At 42.5% G+C, this 19,047-nt stretch overlaps 1 protein-coding gene across 8 annotated transcripts in view; it reads left to right on the top strand.

Annotated features, from left to right (window-relative positions):
- The window catches only part of Astn2 (astrotactin 2), an 854,736-nt gene that overhangs the window by 505,219 nt on the left and 330,470 nt on the right, over positions 1–19,047 (top strand). For all 8 annotated transcript variants that reach the window (XM_090330513.1, XM_090330512.1, XM_090330508.1 and 5 more), the window contains one exon: positions 9,275–9,425. In XM_090330513.1, coding sequence (XP_090186639.1) covers positions 9,275–9,425 — 151 coding nt within the window. The remainder of the gene's footprint in view (positions 1–9,274; positions 9,426–19,047) is intronic.

The raw sequence follows: 19,047 nt of genomic DNA, 5'->3' as shown, positions 1-19,047 counted from the left end.
CCAGAAGTGGTGCTGTGGCTCAAGTGATAGAGCGCTAGCCTTGAGAATTCCCAAGGACAGTGCCTAGGCCCTGAGTTCAAAAAGCTCCAAGTCTGGAAAAAGAAAAAAAGAAAGAAAAGAAAGAAAGACAATGGTGAATGTTCCCAAGCACTGATTTGTTTCATGTGTTTTTGAGGTAGGGTCTCCCTAGGTAGCCCAAACTAACCCTGAACTCTCAAGTGACCTGCCTCAACCTCTCAACTACCGAGATTATAGGCTACCCTACCTGGCCCAGGGACAGTTGAGGGCATAGATGGCAGGAAGTCCACAACAGAGCCTTTACAGGGGATTTTATTGCCTCTGAATCTTTCTGGTAACCTGAGAATTAGTTACTATTATCCATAATTGTTCTAGGGAGAATATAAGGTTCACAGGCTGCAGGAATTGCTCGGGTTCTCTGAGCTAATAAATGGGAAGGCTTGGTTTTAAGCCCTGGACTTCCACGTAGTAACAGGCCTGTGTGAATGTCTGATTTCCCTGCTGATTACATGAGCCCCTTGATTTTCCTCAGGTATGAAATGATAAAAGAATGAAATGATTCTTTCTGCCTTTCTCTCCATTCTTACATCTCCCAGTTTGTCTTTGAAGTTGCCCATTGACAATTACAAGCAGCTATTAGCCTTCTTTGGGGGTGCAGAGGACATGTAATATTATTGGAGACTTGAGCTGATCCTTAGAGGTTACCTCCATCATTGTACCAAGACAGAATATGCAGCCCAGAGTGGGCTCAGAAGGTCATTCTGAGACACACAGCACAGAGTAACAGAACTGGGCCCAGATTCTACACCTGTACTTCCAGGCTGGTGTCCCTCTGACAGCAGAAACAGACTCATCTACTCTCTTCACAACGGGCTATCCCAGCTCATCCACCATCTCAGACTGCTGAAGTCTCTCAGACTCTTATACAGTGGGGTGCACACCTAACTAGAGGGAAGTATTGCTTTCCTGAGCCGAAAATGGCGGTCTCCACCCTGGGCGCCCATCTTAATGAGCTTCTCTTAGAGATGAGAGCTGTGAGAAGCATTCCGTGACTTTGTGTGGGTATTTCATGCATAAATAATCCTCAAGCCTTAGCATTTGTCTTTGTCATTGAACCCTTTTTTGGGGGTTCCTTTTTAAAAACAATGATGGGATTTGCAAGAGAGAGAAGGGGGGGTGCTGTAGCTGAGGAGACTTTTCTATTACTTTGTATTCAGAACAAGCAAAAGAGGAAAGTGATGGAGAACAACCCCTTTGCCCCCCACCCCCAGAGACCAGGGATACTGACCCTACGGTCACTGTGGAGAATAGAGATGGGATGAATTTCTTCTCAATACTCTTGGTTAGTCCTTGATGACAAGCCTTCACTGGGACACTGGTGAAGGGCCTGATAGTCTCCAGGGAAATCTGCCCACACTTTACTCCTTAGACTAGATTGATCTCGCTGCCACCTTCTGTCATAGTACACAGAACGTCACAGCATTGATCACAGTTTATAATTATAGATGTAGGTACTGGTGAAGGCACAAGCATGGTGAATGGCACATAGACACAGGAGTATGTACACAAACACAGGCTTGGGTTTGGGTACAGGCACACATCCAGCTACTCTATCAGGTTCTCACTGGGCAGTTCTGTTCCGTAAATGAATTGTAAAACACAGGAAGAAAAAAAAATGTTTTTTGTTCTTGTCTGAACGTCTAGCTCCCTCCTGCCCCCCGCCCCATAGAGGGTAAATGCTGGCTAAATCGTTGGTAGAGCAGCCAATACATTCCAAGCCTGGCAGCCCTTTAGGCAGAGCCCCATTGGAGCCTGATAACACTGGGGGGGGGGGTTCACTCATTGAGCCCTGTGAATTGAACACATTAGTCTCTGTTTCACAGATGGCCAGTGGCCATGGCAATCATTTTCCTTTTTTCTTCTCAAGACAGCACAGCTGATAAGCCTTACTTGTCTGTTCCTCCTCCTTCTCCTCCTCCTCCTCCTCCTCCTCCTCCTCCTCCTCCTCCTCTTCCTCCTCCTCCTCCTCCTCTTCCTCCTCCTTCTCCTCCTCCTCTTCCTCTTCTAGCGCAGTTCTTATTCAGGGAACAGCTATGGCCTGCCCAGCACACTAGGGATGTGAGAGAGGGGGCTCTCAGCTTGCAGGGACTTACAATCTACTCAATTATACCAGAAACTCTCAGGAAGCTCTAAGACCATTTTGCACAGCATTCCATATTCTCCAGGTAATGACTATGAACCATAATTTCCAAGGGGAAGGAGTATATTTAGTGTCAACTGGAACACTAGTCCTGGACTCTATGGATGGTAATGAATCTTAAGGAGAAAAGCAGGCAATACCAAGATGACTGGAGTTTAAGAACTTCTCAGGATATTTCCAGCCTAATTTCTGTCATTGTTTGCTGGTCTTTTTGCCTCTATAAGAGCCAAGTTGTACATGTAAGGACTCATACTTTGTATGGGGTGGGGGAGGAGTAATGAATCCAGGACCTTATGCATGGCATACAAGGGCATTATAATCCTACTACATCCCCAGTCCTTGCTTTTTGGGGGATGGATGGAGAGGGTGTAATTGATGCCACATCAAAATATAGCTCAAGCTAGCCATAATCTCACAATGAAGCCCAGGTTAGCCTTGAACTCACAGTTCTGCCTCTACCTCCAAATTACTGGAGTTATAGGTCTGTGCCACCACACTCATCCATGCATCACTGTGTAAAATGAAAAAAAAAATGGGATAACTACACAATCCCCTAGGGCTATGGTGATAAGTAAGTGAGATGACCCACATGAAGTTCAGGTTCTCATGCCTCGTGTTCACTAGATTCCAGCCCTCTCTCCTGGAAGCAGCATGACCTCCACAGCCATTACAGTTTGCATTCTACAGAGACCAGCATTTACCATGAAAAGGTCACTATAGCTCTGACCTTGGAAAAGCCCACATCTGTCTCCTGAGGCTTGTGCCGGGAACCCCCTTACTCCCATCCTATGTCAGAGGCCTCCCACTCACAAATCCTTACAGAACAGTGGCCTCGCGACAGGCTGTGTGTTACTACAACTTTACCTATGTGTTCCTTTCGGGTCTCAAACAACCCAGTCCTCAATGTGATGTCTTGCATTTGTCTTCCATAAATTGGAATGATAACATCACTTACATTGTTATATTTGAGGAGGATGCATGCATAGGGTTCTGTGTTCATTGACTGTCAAGTTCTGAATACACAGTATTTTTCTAATATTGTGGTTGTAGTCATATTGTTATCGCCAAGATTAATACATTTAAATATATATGGATATATACAATTCATCTGTACTGTTTCGTCTAAATAAAAGCTAGATCTGCTGTTTGTTATAACCCTTTAATGGTGGCCCATACCTCCCAGGGTGAAGCCTAGAATTGCCAGGGCCTGGTACATAGAACCATTTCTCACTTGGCTCCTGGCAGAGCCTCCTGCCCCTACATTGTCACATTCACTTCCTCTCACTACATTTTTTCTCCAGGTCTAAGCAAGTTGTGATCCCTCTTCCTGAAATTCCCTTATCCCAATCCTTTGGTTGACTCCTACACATCCATTATGTCTCAGGTTCAGTATTGCCTCCTCTATAAAGCCAACTCTGAGCCCCCACCTTTTTTTTCAGACTTAAGTTTTTTTAAATTTTTTCCATATATTTTTATTGTAATTAATAGAAGGTTTACATTATATTCACCAGATAGAAGGTGCATTACTTCACATACATTGATACCCCTTCTCATTTCTTGGTCCCCATTTCCCTCCCCCTACCTCCCACCCCTCATCTTGTCCCCCCCCTTCTCTATCCAATTTCAGATAGCCAAATACACATATATCCGATATATCAGATAACAAAGTTAGATACTGTAACAATATGAGATAACCAAGGGACAGCAAAAGAGATGAGAGATAATACAGTACATTAAGGACAACAGTCACTCATTATATGTGAGCCCTCACTTTCTAGGCCTTTTAAAGTCCTATGGTTGACTTCTGTTGCTGGGTTAAATTTTGTCCACCCTCCCAGAACATGCTTCAGGCCATCTTGGTACCAGCCAGGTACCTAGAACAAATTAAACATCCGGGCAACATTTTCAATGAGCAAATAAACAGTATGGGGTCCTAAAACTCTTTGGCGTGTCCTGCACTGAGCTCTTTACATTTTCCAGGCAGGCCTCTGGAATCTAGTAATTACTACCAGCTGATGGCACTGCTGTGTGCCAAGCATTTAACATATATTACCTAATTTATGGCCAAAGCTAACTCCATTAGCCAGGGAGTAATATCCCCATTCATTCAGATGAAAATATAGAGGCTCAGAGTTTACGAGGCTGGCCCAGAAAAATCTCACAGCCAGTGCAGCCTAGAGTCTGCCACAAATTTCAGACAAAGCTGGGCTTTCATCCACTGTTCCACGTGTGTTTCCTACTGCTGGGTGCTAAGAAAGGTGAGTAGGAGGAAGGCCTGACTCTTTATCAAGTGTGGCTCCACCTTTCTCTTTCCAGGAACTCAGAAAACCAAATGTGTATTGTTGCCAGACAGTGATTAGTGTGCATTTGTGGGGCAGGGCTTGTCACTGTCTGGTCTCTGAGTCACCCATTCATACCTTGCAGACCATTCCTAGTATTGATTCACAGCATGCCATGACAGCATCCATCCCCAACTGCCAGGCCTCATAATTGCCCTGGGTGGGGCTTGAGCTCCTGTGGCCAAATGGAATTTGGGTGATTTTCTTGTACTGGACCTCGTCAGATAACAAGGGGCAGGCTGGCGGTCTCTCCCAGTTGGCTGGTGGGGGCTGGCTAACTCAGGTTAGAAACTGGTATTGTTGATGGAGAAGACACAGGGATTAGAATGTGACAGCTGAGAGAGAGATGCTCATTGACATTTTAGAATATGCCTAGACTTCAATCTAGGTACAGCGAGACCAAAGCAAACCCTACATAGTTATCAGTCACTAAGGTACTCAAATATTTATTGATGAATGAATAATGAATACATTTGCCTTGGGTTTTAGAGTTTAGAAAACAAATTTTTATATGTCGTATTCTTGTATCCACACAAGAATTTCGAGTTCGGAGCAGGGTAGAAATGGTTTCTATTTTGTAGTTGAGAAGATGAGTTGAGAGTGGAATAACAAGGGTGGGGGAGGGGAGAATGTGGCTGTTGAAGTTGGACGGGTTCAAGCACAAATCCTACCTCTAATGCTGACTTCATGGTCTGTATGTTCCTAAACCCTAGGATTAGTGGTTTGAGTCCTTTTGTGCTCTTGTCAAATGGTTAGGTGCACCTAACAAGTGTGAAACAACTGTGAAGCTCTGAATTCAAACCTCAGCAAAGCACACACACACACACACATACTTTCTAATATCTTGATATTTTTCTCCTCTTAATCTGTTTTATAACCACTGTGTTTCCCCTTTTCCTTCTACTCTTGTCTTTTCATTTCCCTTGCCTTCCATACATATTCTCTAATTCCACTTTAATCCTTTTAATCTCTAAGACCCTCCTCTGTGTATGTCTCTGTCTTTTTCTGTCTGCCCATCTCTTACATCTCTTTACTCATCTTCCCCTAGATGACTATGGCCCTCTGCTTCTGGTCTTCTTTCCTAGAAGTTTCTCTCTATATCTATCTCTTCTTTTGTTCTCTCATTCTGTCAGATCCTCTCTTCTCTCTCTTTATATCCTCCTCCCACTTTCCCTTTTTGTCTCCTCTAAGTGTGTTAATATTTTAATAGCCTTAATGTCTCTCCAGGATCCTTGGTTTCAAACTTAGAAAGTCTCCCAAGAGCTTCATTTGAGGAACTATTCATTCTTTCTCCTTCTTCCTCTCTGCAAGCATGATATGGGATCTGTAGCCAGAATGGAGCAATGGGGAACTGTCTCTGTCGGCTAAAAGACAAAAGGACTGGTGGTAGCCAGGCACCATTTATCCATATGTGTAATCCCAGCCACTGAAGAGACAGAAATCTCAGGATCATGATTCAAAGTCCACATAGATATGCAACTCCATAAGATTTTTTTTGTTATTGTTCTTTTGTGTTGGTCGAGGGGCTTAAACTCTGGGCCTGAGCACTGTCCCTGAGCTCTTTGGCTCAAATCTAGCACTCTACCACTTGAGCCACAGTACCTCTTCCAGTTCTGTGGTGGTTAATGGGAGATAAGAGTCTGACAGACTTTTGTGCCCCAGGCTGGCACTGAACCATGATCCTCAGTTCTCAGCCTCCTGTGTAGGTAAGATTACAGGCATGAGCCACTGGTGCCTGGCCCCATAAAACTTTTTAATCTCCTGTTAACCAGCAAAATGTCAAATGAGAGGCATGACTCCAGTGATAAGAGTGCAAGCTATGAGGAAAAAGTCGGAGTGAGAGTGAAAGGCCCTGGATTCAAGCTTCAATAATGTCAACAACAACAACAAAAGGATGGTCGGGGAAGGTCGGGGAAGGCAGCTCCTGAGCCTTCTCTTCTGATGTTAGTTAGTATGTGTTCTTCCAGACTCTCTGCCGGGGAGAAAAGAGGGAGAATGAATCCCAACTCCTTCCCTGAAAAGCTTATGGTGGTTCTGAAAAGCCATGGAACTAAGGTGGAAAAAGGTAATAGATTTAAACGATGTTCCTAAAAGGAGAAAGGAAATATTTCTAAGGGAGGCAAATAAGCAAAAAGCTCCACAGACATAATGACCTTGTCCAAACCTACTGTTCGTGTCCCTAGCACAGGCTCCAAAAGAATGCAGACTATGAACAAATGAATGAAGGAATGAATGAATGGTGTAAGAAGCTTTTGTGGCATGTTTGAGTTTCATAAGACATCACTGTCAGGAGAGAAAATGAAGATTCAGGATTCAGAGAGGTGAAGATACCATTGCCATGAAGCCGCTCAAAAGGTTTCAGATCTCAGAACACTTGTAATTTCAGTTTGAGTTGAAGATTCTCAAGTACATTCCATGCAAATGTTCTGAAATCCAAGGGAAACTCTCTGGTCTGAAGTAATTCTGGCCTCAGTACATGTTGCGTACCGAGTGTACAGCCTGTACAGAGTGAAATCCAGATTACTTCCTTAGTGCTAGTTTATCTGTCTTCTCAGCTGTGGTTATCCATGCTCCATGCTTCACTTTCCACGGCCAATACCTTCAGCCACATGATCCTGCCTCATTCAAGGACATGACCCTGTAGCCAGTGATGGGTGGACAGAGCTGAGATGTGCATAAAGGGCCATTCCAGCTCCAGAGAACTCTATAGGATCAGATGAGGATTCAGATCCACACTGTGTAAGTCCTTCACTGAGTCCTGCATGCATCACTTTGTGCAAACATATTTCCTAAGGGACCTCTACAACAAACCTTCCATGTATAACTGCATTTCAGAGCCTGTGTTGGGTTAACTGACCTCCGATTCTATGTTTGAAGAATAAGAAGCAGAAGGTGGATAGGGAATGAGGGACTTGATAAATATAGATGAATGGATAGTCAAGGATCACATTACCAAGAAGAGCCTTGGAGGCCAAGGAAATTAATGTATAGACTCTTCTGTAAGTACTGGAGAACTACTGATCAGATGTATATATTTAGAGCCGGGATTTGTCGGGTATTCTTGCAGTCAGAATAAAGGAAGGAACAGAAGGAGGGTAACATAGGAGTCAGGAAATGAGTTAGAAGATCCAAACTGTAGTCAAGCCTGAGGAGGGAAAGGAAGGGAGAATGGTGTGTAGACCTAGTATCCGTGTGTAGCAGTTCCTGCTCTTTGTTGCATCCCTGTACTCTCTGAGCCATGTATCATGGAAGGTGATGTCTCTTCTTGCTGTCTGTGTGTAATATTCCTTGTAACTGTGGGAATCATATATAGTCCAGTGTGGCATACCCCTTATTGGGGGCTCTTTCTTTCTTCAAAATACAGCATCAGAAACTTCCCTCTGTATCCTTTTTGTTACAGGATCCATCTGATAGAATTTCAGCAGAACTTTAGCAGATTCATAGATAAAGGGCATGTAGCCCATTCATGCTTTTGGATCCTTATTTTGGAAGAATTGTGCATGTCTGGAATCCCATCACCTTACAAACCACCATGGCTAACAATCCCTGATAGTGCAGTTTACCTGCAGTAATCTGAAATACACTGTCCTAATGTCCTAGTGCCTGACTGTGTTTGGGTTCTCACCTTGTTGTGTATAGATTGTGGGGTTTGGAGTAAGCCCACAATATATCATAGCTTTGGTTTTATGAATTGTATACAAGGTTGGAATAATAACATTGGTACAGGGATTGTATGAACAATCATACAGTTGCCATAGAGACCTCTACAAGTTGTAAAACTGAATCTGATCAAGTTCAGAGTTATGTAAAGGGAAGACTTTGTTTTTAATGTTTTTCAGTATCTTTAGGAAGTTATACCAAGGAGATGCCATCTAACAAAGCAGATTAGGAATACAATGCATCTTGATCAACATTCTCACCTCACCTTGGGCTCACCCCTTCCCTTATCCTGAATTTGTGGTTTATGCAATGAATTCTTGACCGCATTCTTCTCCTTTCCCCACTTCATTTGTCTTACCCTCTTTCCTGGGGTGTGTCCATTTCCTAGTGATTTTTTTTTGGACTTTGACTTAAGTCTTTCTAAGAGACTATACTAGCTGAGCTCTTTCTATGGTACAGACGTTGTTTCTGACACTTTCCAAGGAAAGTGGTCTTCAGTAAGACATTAGAGATTTTTAAGACACAATTTACCTATTAGTATGATGGGAATCTCACATCTCATCTCCTAAAGCTATGGTGAATAATGAAATAAGATTTACAAAGTCCTAAGTCTATTCCTCTACATCTTAGGAATTATGTGGATGGTATAGTTACTACTATTTTTTTTCTTTTTAACCCTGTATTTGTGTTATTCTCGTGATTATAAATAAAACAAATGATAGTAGTAGTAAGCTAGACGTGGATGGCTCATTTCTGTAATCCTAGCTACTCAGGAAGCTGAGATCAAGAGGGTTGAGGGTGGAAGCCAGCCCACGTAGAAAAAGTCTGAGACTCTATCTGTGAAAAACTAGTCTGAAGGTATGGCATACTATACATGTGTAAGCACAGTAAGCAAAAGGCACTGGGCCCAAGCATGGTACCAGAAAAAAAGCCAAACAAGTAAACAAAAACCTGACCAAGCAAAACCATGATTATTTTGGAAATGAGTCCACATTAAACTTTTAAGGCAGTGATGCAGAGGTGTCTGTGTGGTTTAACCATCCCCTTTCTCTCCAAGGGAAGAAGCGATGCTGTCCACGTACTTTGAAACCATCAATGACTTGCTGTCTTCCTTTGGGCCAGTTCGTGACTGCTCTCGGAACAACGGGGGCTGCACTCGCAACTTCAAGTGTGTGTCTGATCGCCAGGTGGATTCCTCAGGTTGTGTGGTGAGTGCCCATTGGCCCAGAAACATGATGCCCTCTGGGCTACCATGGCCATCTGCTAGAGGCTTCGCCCTGCCAAGGACAGCCAATCAAGGATGCTCACAGTGTTCAAAGCTTTGGCCCTCTGTGCCACTACTAGGATTCTTTTTTTTAATTAAAGAATTTATTAACATTGATTTTTACATCGTATTTCAAATGACACATTTAACAAACAAGTATTCAAGAAGGGAATCTCTATATACAATCACTGGTACTTAGATTTAAGAACATAATTAAAATTAGGCTGAGGGCTTGTATGTCATAGATATATATTAATGTATATAATAAAACATTATGTCTATAGAGTCATAGATTTTTATGTCTATGGGGTTGTGTTAATATTTCCAATACCATGTCCATAGCATTGGGTACACAAGAGTCCTCGCTCTTATACTGTTTGGATCTAATAGCCACATATTAAGGATACCATGTGCCTTTTGTTCCTTTGGTCTTGACTTATCTCATTCAACATGATTCGTGCTAGATTCATCTACTTCCCTGCAAATGCCATTATTTTATCTTGTCTGTTGGCTATGTACAATTCCATTGTATATACATATGTATACCAGACCAGGCTTCTTAAGGTTCCTCACCTGTGAAGTGAAAGAACCAAACCTACCTCTTGGAATTGTAGAACAATGAGATGACCTATTACAACTTGACTCCCCTGACATTTAATAGGTCCTTAGAGGCCCTGGCTTCCAGAGGCTTATAAGCATTTTGAGAGGAAAGGAATGCATGCTTTATCTCTGTAATATATTACATAGGGAACAGGGGAGAGTCGATGAGAGGTAGATAGTGCTTTGAGGAGACCAGAAGAGAAGGTTTCAGCTGAGACCTAAGGTTTACAATAGACTTCCTTCAAAATAATGTAGATGACCAGGGCAGAGCAAAGTGGATAAGGGAGACAGTCTTTTCTGCATGGAGTTCAGGATCTACTGTGAAATAAGGACATGGGATAAGTGGAAATCCTTCTTGCCTAAACAGGGTTGTCCCATGTTTGAAATTCGTTTTTTTTAATTTTGTAAGAATGACCTAAACTTCAAAATGCAAGTTCCAGGGTTATACCCCCCTTAGAGGGGTTTGAGTCCCTGGAACCTGAATTTTTATGAAGTAACAGAGAAAGAGAGGAGGGAGTTATGTGTGCGTTAAGGAGCTTCTTGGAAATCTGCAGGAGAGATGTTTCACCATAGGCTAAAGGGAATCTGGCATTCTGTGCTCTTCTTCTTTTGGCCCCTTGCCAACGTCTCCAGCTGCGTCTCTCACCACTTTGCTTCATTCTACGTTAGAGTCGAATGCAGCTGATTAAATGTAGTTCTTTGAACATGCTGCCCATTTATTGCTGTACGGCCTTCACTGACAGAGTGAATTGCTCTATCAGCCCTGGAGCAAACAAGCCGACGTATTTTCAGACCACATCTCCTTGGTGAAGCCTTTCCCCTCCCCTGCGAGAGGTAGTGGTACATTTCCCAGATCATTGCTGTTCTAGTACCCACATTTCTTACATCACCCATGACACATTAGAGCACAGAGGGCTCTATGGAGTTTGTCTCTCCCAATAAACCAAGGAGGAATCTAGAGATTTTATTGATTCAGCTCAGCACCCTGTCACTTCCCATCTTGGTAAATAAAAAGAAAGGAAAACAAGAAGGGAGGGAGTTGAAAAGGGATGGAAATGCCTGCTCTGCACTGAGCTCTCTGAATGAGACCCAAGGAAAACGGAATATATAGAAACAACACACAGCACAGTTACATAGCAGCTCTTGAAAAGACCCAGTATAAGAGGAGCTCCTAGCATTTCAGAGGACACAATGAAACTGTGTCCCCCTTCTCCCCCCACCAGGTCATGGAGCTTGAACTCAGAGCCTGGGTGCTGTCCTTGAGATTTTACGCCCAAGACTAGTGCTGTACCCCTTTGAGCCATAGCTCTACTTCAGAAGCTATATTTTAGACTCAAAAGCCTAGTGGTCTTCTTCTACACATGGAATATTTATTCATTACAATTGTGTGTGTGTGTGTGTGTGTGTGTGAACATGTACTCACGTGTGCACCTGTGCACCAATCCTGGGGCTTGAACTCAGGGCCTATGGTACTGTCCTTGAGCTGTTGTGATCAAAGATAGCATTCTACCACCTGAGTCACAACTCTACTTCTGGCAGAAGTAGACAGACAGCACAAAATATTTGAGGAGAAAAGGGTCCGTTTGTAGACTTGAGTGAAGGCTCAGTTATATCACAGGCTTCAAACAATGTCAAGGGGCTGGCTCTCCAATTCCCAACTCTGCATTCTCTGGCCAGCTATACCTTCATCACTCAGTGAGTTCTATGGAGTAAAGACATCTTTCCTGTCCCCCAAACTGTATTCATGGGTTGATCTCATTGAGTCCACTCGATTCTCTCTGCTTCCCACCACCACTGTACTAACCAATCCCTACGGTCCTTGGGGACAGGCTAGATTCTCTACTGAACCAGTCACATTGGGAGCTTCAGCTAGCAGGCAGCTGCCCTTGAAATCTCTGCCTCTGAGATGGGGAAAGACATAGACTCTTGAGGAAATGCGACGTCAGCAACAGGAAAAGATATTACTTGGTGGGAATACAGTAGCAGCAGTCTACTTCCAATTACCACAGTCTAGTCCTTCAGTTTGCATCTGGGAAAAGTAATGTCCAAGGAGAAAGAGGAAGATTTGTCTGCATCTTAGAGCTAGTTGGTAGCTAAACTCGAAAGAATATTCAAAATTCATGTCATCTCCATAACACAGGCGATTCACTTTTACAAGAGGATGGAGTTGTTGCCACTTTTCTCTTTCACATCCATTCTCTTTCTTGAATTAAGCTCTTTCTAATTCCAGGTTAAGGTCCTGAAAGAATGGAGCCTCCAAATGTAAGGCATGTGTGTGTGTGTGTGTGTGTGTGTGTGTGTGTGTGTGTGTCCAGGAGTTGTATGTCTTTCTTTCCCTCATTAATATACACTGGGGTAAGAAATGAGAAAAAAAAAACATGGGCATTCCCTGTAGGTTAGGAGAAAATTCAGCAGTCTGATGAGGTTGTCAGAGACTTCCTTCTAGATTAAGGGTATAATGTTAAAACTGCAGCTCCAGGGCTCTGCAGGTGAAAGGCAGGCTCTGCTCTACAGAATATCCACTTTTGCACTGAGATTTAAAATCCTATCATTCCTCTATAAGACTCTATTATGCTGCAAAGTGAAACTTTTTCTCAACTCTCTTTCTAAGGAATTCAGTCTGGTCTAAAAATAATCCTCTCTTATATTTTTCCAGCTTCCAATGTGATTTGCTTCCTAAAACTCTTCCTCATAACAAAACTAGACTTTAAGTTCTCTCTAGAATGAAGAAACAAGACTTGGGTAGTAAAAGTGACTTCCTCAGGACATACCATGGGTGGTAAGACAGAGAAGGGTTAAGGCCACCTCTTCAAGACCATTTTTTTTTTTTGGCCTCAGTCACTTTGGGTCACTCTGACATGGAGCCGAGAAATCATGGAAGGATGATTGGTCTGGTTGGCCAGGATAATGCCTGGTCTTTAAATTGTTCATTAGTTTGCAGGGATTCTATATTGACATAGATAGTCTCAATTTCTTCATACATCAAAAGAGACCAACATTTTTTTTCAAATCAGATTTCCTCCAGTCTCCAATAAAACAACTGGAAATGACTTGAGATGCATAGAGTGAAACTTCTCTGTGACATAAAACTACATTACTGCTGGACACTGGTGGCTCGTCCCTGTAATCCTAGATACTGAAGAGACTGAGATCTAAATTGTCATGGCTCAAAGCTAGACCAGGCAGAAAAGTATGTAGGACCCCATTTACAATTCACCTAGCAAAAGGCCAGGCTACAGAAATGGATTGAGTAGTAGAGGGCCAGATGTGAGCAAGCATGCTAAGGGAGTGTAAGACCCTGAGTTTAAGCTTTGACAGTAGCAAAAAGCAAACAATAAACCATATTATTGACATTTTATATAGCACCTGTGATATTGGAGATACATTTATAAGCTTAGATTATTCAGCTCCCTAGAGTAGATCAGTCATTTCTTTTCTGTTCCATCAATTTGTCAGTAGTCACTTAATTCTAGTCAATCTTGAGTTTTTATCTCTTATCTCTGTCTGGACATTTCACCTTAAGAAGGCTGATTATGTCCACAGGCATAGGGATTCGGGAATATTTGGTACTTGTTCATCTGGCATCTGTAAGACCTCTCTGTTCCCACCTAATGCACAGGTGTCTGGTGCGTGTTCCTGTATGCTACTTGGTGCTTTTCATCTCACCATAGGTTCATTGAGATGATCTGGCTTTGTCCATCAGATAGCTTTTCCACCCTTGAGCAGGCATTCGAAATGCCTAACAGCTTTTCTATAGCATTCCATGGAACTGACAGAGGATCCTGAAGTTACAGTGAAGGCATCTGTAGTCAGATGTTTTCATGCAAGGAGTAACACTTAACTATGACTGCCACTGGCCAGATGTGCTGTCAGCCAAATAAGTGACAGAGATCTTCAGCCAATCAGAGTGTGTGTGTGTGTGTGTGTGTGTGTGTGTGTGTGTGTGTGTTGCTAAGGATTAAATTTAGGGCATTGTAGTGGTAAGGTGAGCCTTCTACTACTGAGCTGTATCTTCAGTCAACTGACAAGACTTTCTATAAGCCTTCATCCCCTTCAATTCCCCATGTGATTAGCCTGGTGGGAAAAGAGCATTGAATCCTTTTAAAGGACATTAATTAACTCCATCCTTCCCTCCCTCCCTTCCTCTCTCTGGCTCTCTTCCTTCTTTCTTTCTGTCTTTCCAGATTCTTGCTATATCAGTCCACCCAGGCTGATCTCAAGTTTATATCCTCCTGTTTCAGCCTTCTGAGTGCTGAGATTACAGATGTACACATTCCATTTATTTTAAAAATTATTTCACATGAGAAAGGATATCAGTGTATGTGAATTAATGCACCTCCTATCTGGCAAATACAATATAACCCTTCTATTAATTACAATAAAAATATATGAAAAAAATTGTTTTAGGAGGAGACCTGAAAAAAAATTATTTCACCTTTGGGTTATTTTTGTCACCTTCTATTTAGACTACAACTTCTGATCACTAACTAAAATGTCAGCATTTGTTCCCCCTTGATTTCATGTTTCTGCTTTAGAAATCTTCCTGAGTATAACAACTCTCTGGCATTTAATGGCCCAGTTTGGCTCTATGGTCATAAGATGTGCAGAATACTTCAGGTTATTTCACCTCGCATATAAAATGAAAATAATTGATAAACTCACCTTAAAGGATGGAAATTGTCCTGGATTTTCAGGGTATACTATGTTATCATTGGTCTTTGAATGTGGAAGGAGAAAGGAAAAGCATATATATTATACATATATATGCATATATATATATTATATGTGTGTGTGTGTGTGTGTGTGTGCAGAATAGCTAGATAGCTAGCTGTGAAGATGGAGGAAAAAATAGCAAGCTAAGGAATGTCCCTAGAAGTGGTCACTAGAAACAAGACAGATTCATACTTAGCCACCACATTCATCGCAGCCAAGTAAGATCTATGATGTATTACTGAAGAAGTGCATGACTATAAAGTTTTGTGGTTTTTACACCATAGCATTTGCAATAATTTCTCAGTACAGTACCAAGGCAGAATGAAAAATAAGATGGGGAAAGAGGATGTTACAGAAGTTGATACATAAAGAATTTTTCTGTTTTTATTTGCAATTATAATGATTATTATTGTTGACCTTTGGATCTTTTTTGTTATTGTTGTTTTTTGTAGTTTTGTACAAACCTTGGCTGTCTACCACTTAAGCCATAGCTACACTTGCAGCTTTTTACTGTCCACTTGGAGATGTGAATCTCATGGACTTTCCTGCCCTGACTGGCTTTGAACTATGATCCTCATGTCCCAGCTGTCTGAGTAGCTAGAATTACAGGCACATTCCATTGGCCCTTGGCTTACTTTTAATTATTTCTAGGGAGTCCTCATCTCTTGATCAGGGATAGAAGCTAAGCTCCCTTTCTTTTTCCTGGAGTTAAAAGTTGCTGTGCACTAGAAATATTACAAATATGGTAGATGTAATAATTTAAAACAAGGCTGTTTTAAATGTAGGGTGATGAGTTAATTTATTCTGTATAGCCACATAAACATACCTATAAACATTATTAAGATGGAGAGAGAAACCAAAAGAAAATTACAAGTGCTTAATCATGGCGTTAGATCAGACACAAGTCTTATCTAGGACAAGTCTTATCTAGGAGAGATTATCGAGCTCCATAGGGTTCATTTTAAAGAGGTTGCTTCACGAACCTATCCTGTGTAGAGCCGGACCTCAGTTGGGGCTCTGGTGTGTTTGCACAGGATCTGTCCATCTTACCTGGTAGAGGAGGAAAGCAGCAAAGAGACCACGCTAAGGTCAGTACCACCATCTCCTATTGGTCCAGAAGTTCGTTTATATCATCCCAGATTCAGCTGAACAAATGTGGCCTTTGTGTATCATTGGAAATAGCAAGAACATTGTCATCTTCATCTGTTTCCCTATAGCACTGAGTGACAGACAAGAGCTGCTAGAGTAGAAGAGGACACGGCAAGTCTTCTAGCACAGACCTGCTCCCTCTCTTGAATGCAAACAGGAAATCAGAAGAATACAGAAACGGTTTAGGTTTGTGCGGGAAGGTAATGAGAGAAGGTAGATTCTATTTTGGGATTCTTCCTTTATCATGGCCACTTCCAGTGGCCAATGGCCTTACAGAACCATCAGTACAAAGCATTACTAAGCAACATTCTGCTCAGTGCTGCAAGCTGAACAGGGGATATAAAGAGCTCCATCTTATTTGTGAGCAAGTTCAGTGGACAAGGCAGAGGTAGTAGGATCACAGTTTTACCTTGAACAAGTCCTCTTTGTTTCCCTGAGAGGTAATCTCAAAAGGGTTGGTGTGCATGTTCAAGAGAAGTAGGTGGCAGTTGGAAACAACTGGCACTTGCCACATGCTAGCTAACAGGTATTCATGGGCACTCATAGTCATTTTACAAAAAGCACAATGTTAATAATACCGGGGCACCCATTTCTCTGCACTGTGAATGGACCACCCACACTTCTAAGTGCTGTGCATATTTCGACCAATGGAATCCTTACAGTGATTGTGTGAGCCAAGTATTTTTCTTCCCTTCATTTACCACATGAGAGAAATGAAACTGGGGTTTGGGGATGACCATCGTGGGAAAGGAGAGTGGAGAGGAGGGCAATGCTAGGTAGATTTGTATATTCACAAAGCATCCCAGGCATCTTCCAGGATCATGTTCAGTATCACTTCCCTACCCTACCCTACCTTACCTCTGAATGTCTCTCCCACCAGTCTCAAAGCACACATGCACTCTTACAAAGCCCCTAGAATACAAATGTCTACCTTCTCTGCTTCATCTTGTTCAATTCCTGTTTTGACCTGAAAAGCCATCTGGCTTCCCAGATAGCAGAAAGGACTTTAGGGACCCATGACTACTCAGTAATACCTAGAGACAACACCAAGATATTGCCTTAGAAGGTCAAGCTGAAGACAGGAATGCTCATTTCTTATAGGCCAGAAACCTATGTCAATGTTCAGGGAGGGAGGCAAGAACTAGAATTGGGTTTAATAAGGCCAGAGGCTTGCTTTTCTCAATTCCTCTCCTGTTCTCTTGGATGACTCAAGCTGGGTGGCAATTGAAAAGAGCAAACCTCAAGAGAATAAGGAAGACAAACAGGAAGAATGAACACCAGGAGAGATCACAAGAGCTGACCAAAAGAAGCCCATTCCTCCCTGACAAGTGCAGTGAGACTGAAACTTAGTGGATGCTGGCCCTGCTTCCAAGACTTTATAAAGATGCCACCCAGGCTTAAAGCTCAGCAACATGAGTATGAAGAATTCAGAGCGCAACTAGAATGGGTTTGCCAACAACCAAAATGAAAAGAATAATGCTCTCCATATTTTTATTTTCTTTGTGCAAAGTCAGGAAGCGAAGTATCTTCCCAGGAACCAGTCCTGTGCTAGAACACTAATGGACGAGTCGTTTCCCCTGCAGTGTCTTTAACAGAGCAGCTGACAGGTCCACAGATAGAGAACTCTCCACATGTACCTTCACCAGGAAAATGAGGACTGCTGTTGTAAATGCTGTGAGTAAATGGATGGACGCTATAAATAACATCAATCATGGTATGGCTAGCAAAGATGATGCTGGTTATTTATCACAGTTCCCGGCCCTGGGAATAAGTATTTGAAATACATCACAACACTGAATCTCCATCATAGCCTAACAAGTCAAGCATCTCTTTCCAGGCTATCCATTCACGAGGAACAGACTCAGAAAGAATGAGAACACTGTCCACGTCTAATCAGTTAGGGAACGACAAAGACAAAATTCAGACCCACATCTATAGGACTCCAAAGCCCACAACTTCTAGAGGCTTAGGGTAGTTCTCTGGTTATCGTGGAGGATCCCTTTACCTTCATGTCCAGAGTGCACTCTTGGCCTCTGCTCTTAAAAGATCTGGGCCCTGGGACAGGATGTATTCAGAAAAGAGACAAGGACAGTGAATATAGAAGAGTTAGAAGATCACACAGGGGACTCAGATTTGGGAAGTGAAAAGAAGAGAGTCACTATTTCCAGGGTAAGTCTCATCCTTGGCGGCCCAGCAGGGAGCAAGAAGGTAGGGCAACATGGAGATGGTAATTCATAACAGTCTCATAAAGCCTTATGCACCCTTTTATAGTTTTGAATATTCTATTCTTCCCCTTGACATTTGAAGGTTTCTCTGTATTTTTTTTTTTTGCATTTTATTTCTCTGGGACCAGGTGTCTCCGGGTTTGTTGGTGTTCCTGATAAGCTAAGTTTGTTGTGTGCAGCTCACTATCCATTAAGGTCAGAGAGCAGTCTTTACCGTTCCATGGTGATGTGTTTTACCCTTTGGTTCCTAGAAAGAAGTAGGCAGGAGAAGAACCTTTAAATCCAAGAGGTGGGAAGTACTGCTGCCAACTATTGGCTCTAAGCAATAAGCGTATTACTTCACTAAGGAGGAGCTATCTGGGTGACTGATTGACATCTTCTCAGCTAGGGAGCGGACTCAGGATGGGCCTGAAGAAGCCCAGTGTGCTGCTAAGACTCCTCTAGATTCTGGATCTATCCCCCTGATGGATGGTCCAAACAGCTCTTGGATCAAGAGCCAAGGAAAGCATGGTGCAGAAGGTGGGAATAAAATTATGGATTGGTGGGAAAACAATATTAGAGGCTGGAATTTTCTATCCAGTATCTTTTACTGGTTTCTTTATTGACATTTTTTTTCTTTTTTAGTTAATTCTTGCCAGTAGTAGGGCTTCAACTCGGCCTGGGTGCTGTTTCTCAATTTTTTTCACTCAAGGCTGGCACTGTACCACTTTGAGCCATAGCCCTAGGTCGAGTTTCCTGCTGGTTAGTTGGAGATAAGAATGAACTTTCCTACCTGAGCTGGCTCTGAATCCTAGTTCTCAGGTCTCCTGAGTAGTGAAGATTACAGGCCTAAGCCACCGGTACCTGGCTTTTTGCTGACATTTTAATTGTGTTTGATAA

Source organism: Megascapheus bottae, chromosome 3 (genome assembly GCF_031878675.1).
Source record: "Megascapheus bottae isolate mThoBot1 chromosome 3, mThoBot2.hap1, whole genome shotgun sequence".
Taxonomy (NCBI): domain Eukaryota; kingdom Metazoa; phylum Chordata; class Mammalia; order Rodentia; family Geomyidae; genus Megascapheus; species Megascapheus bottae.
This window is presented reverse-complemented; position numbering and strand designations above follow the sequence as displayed.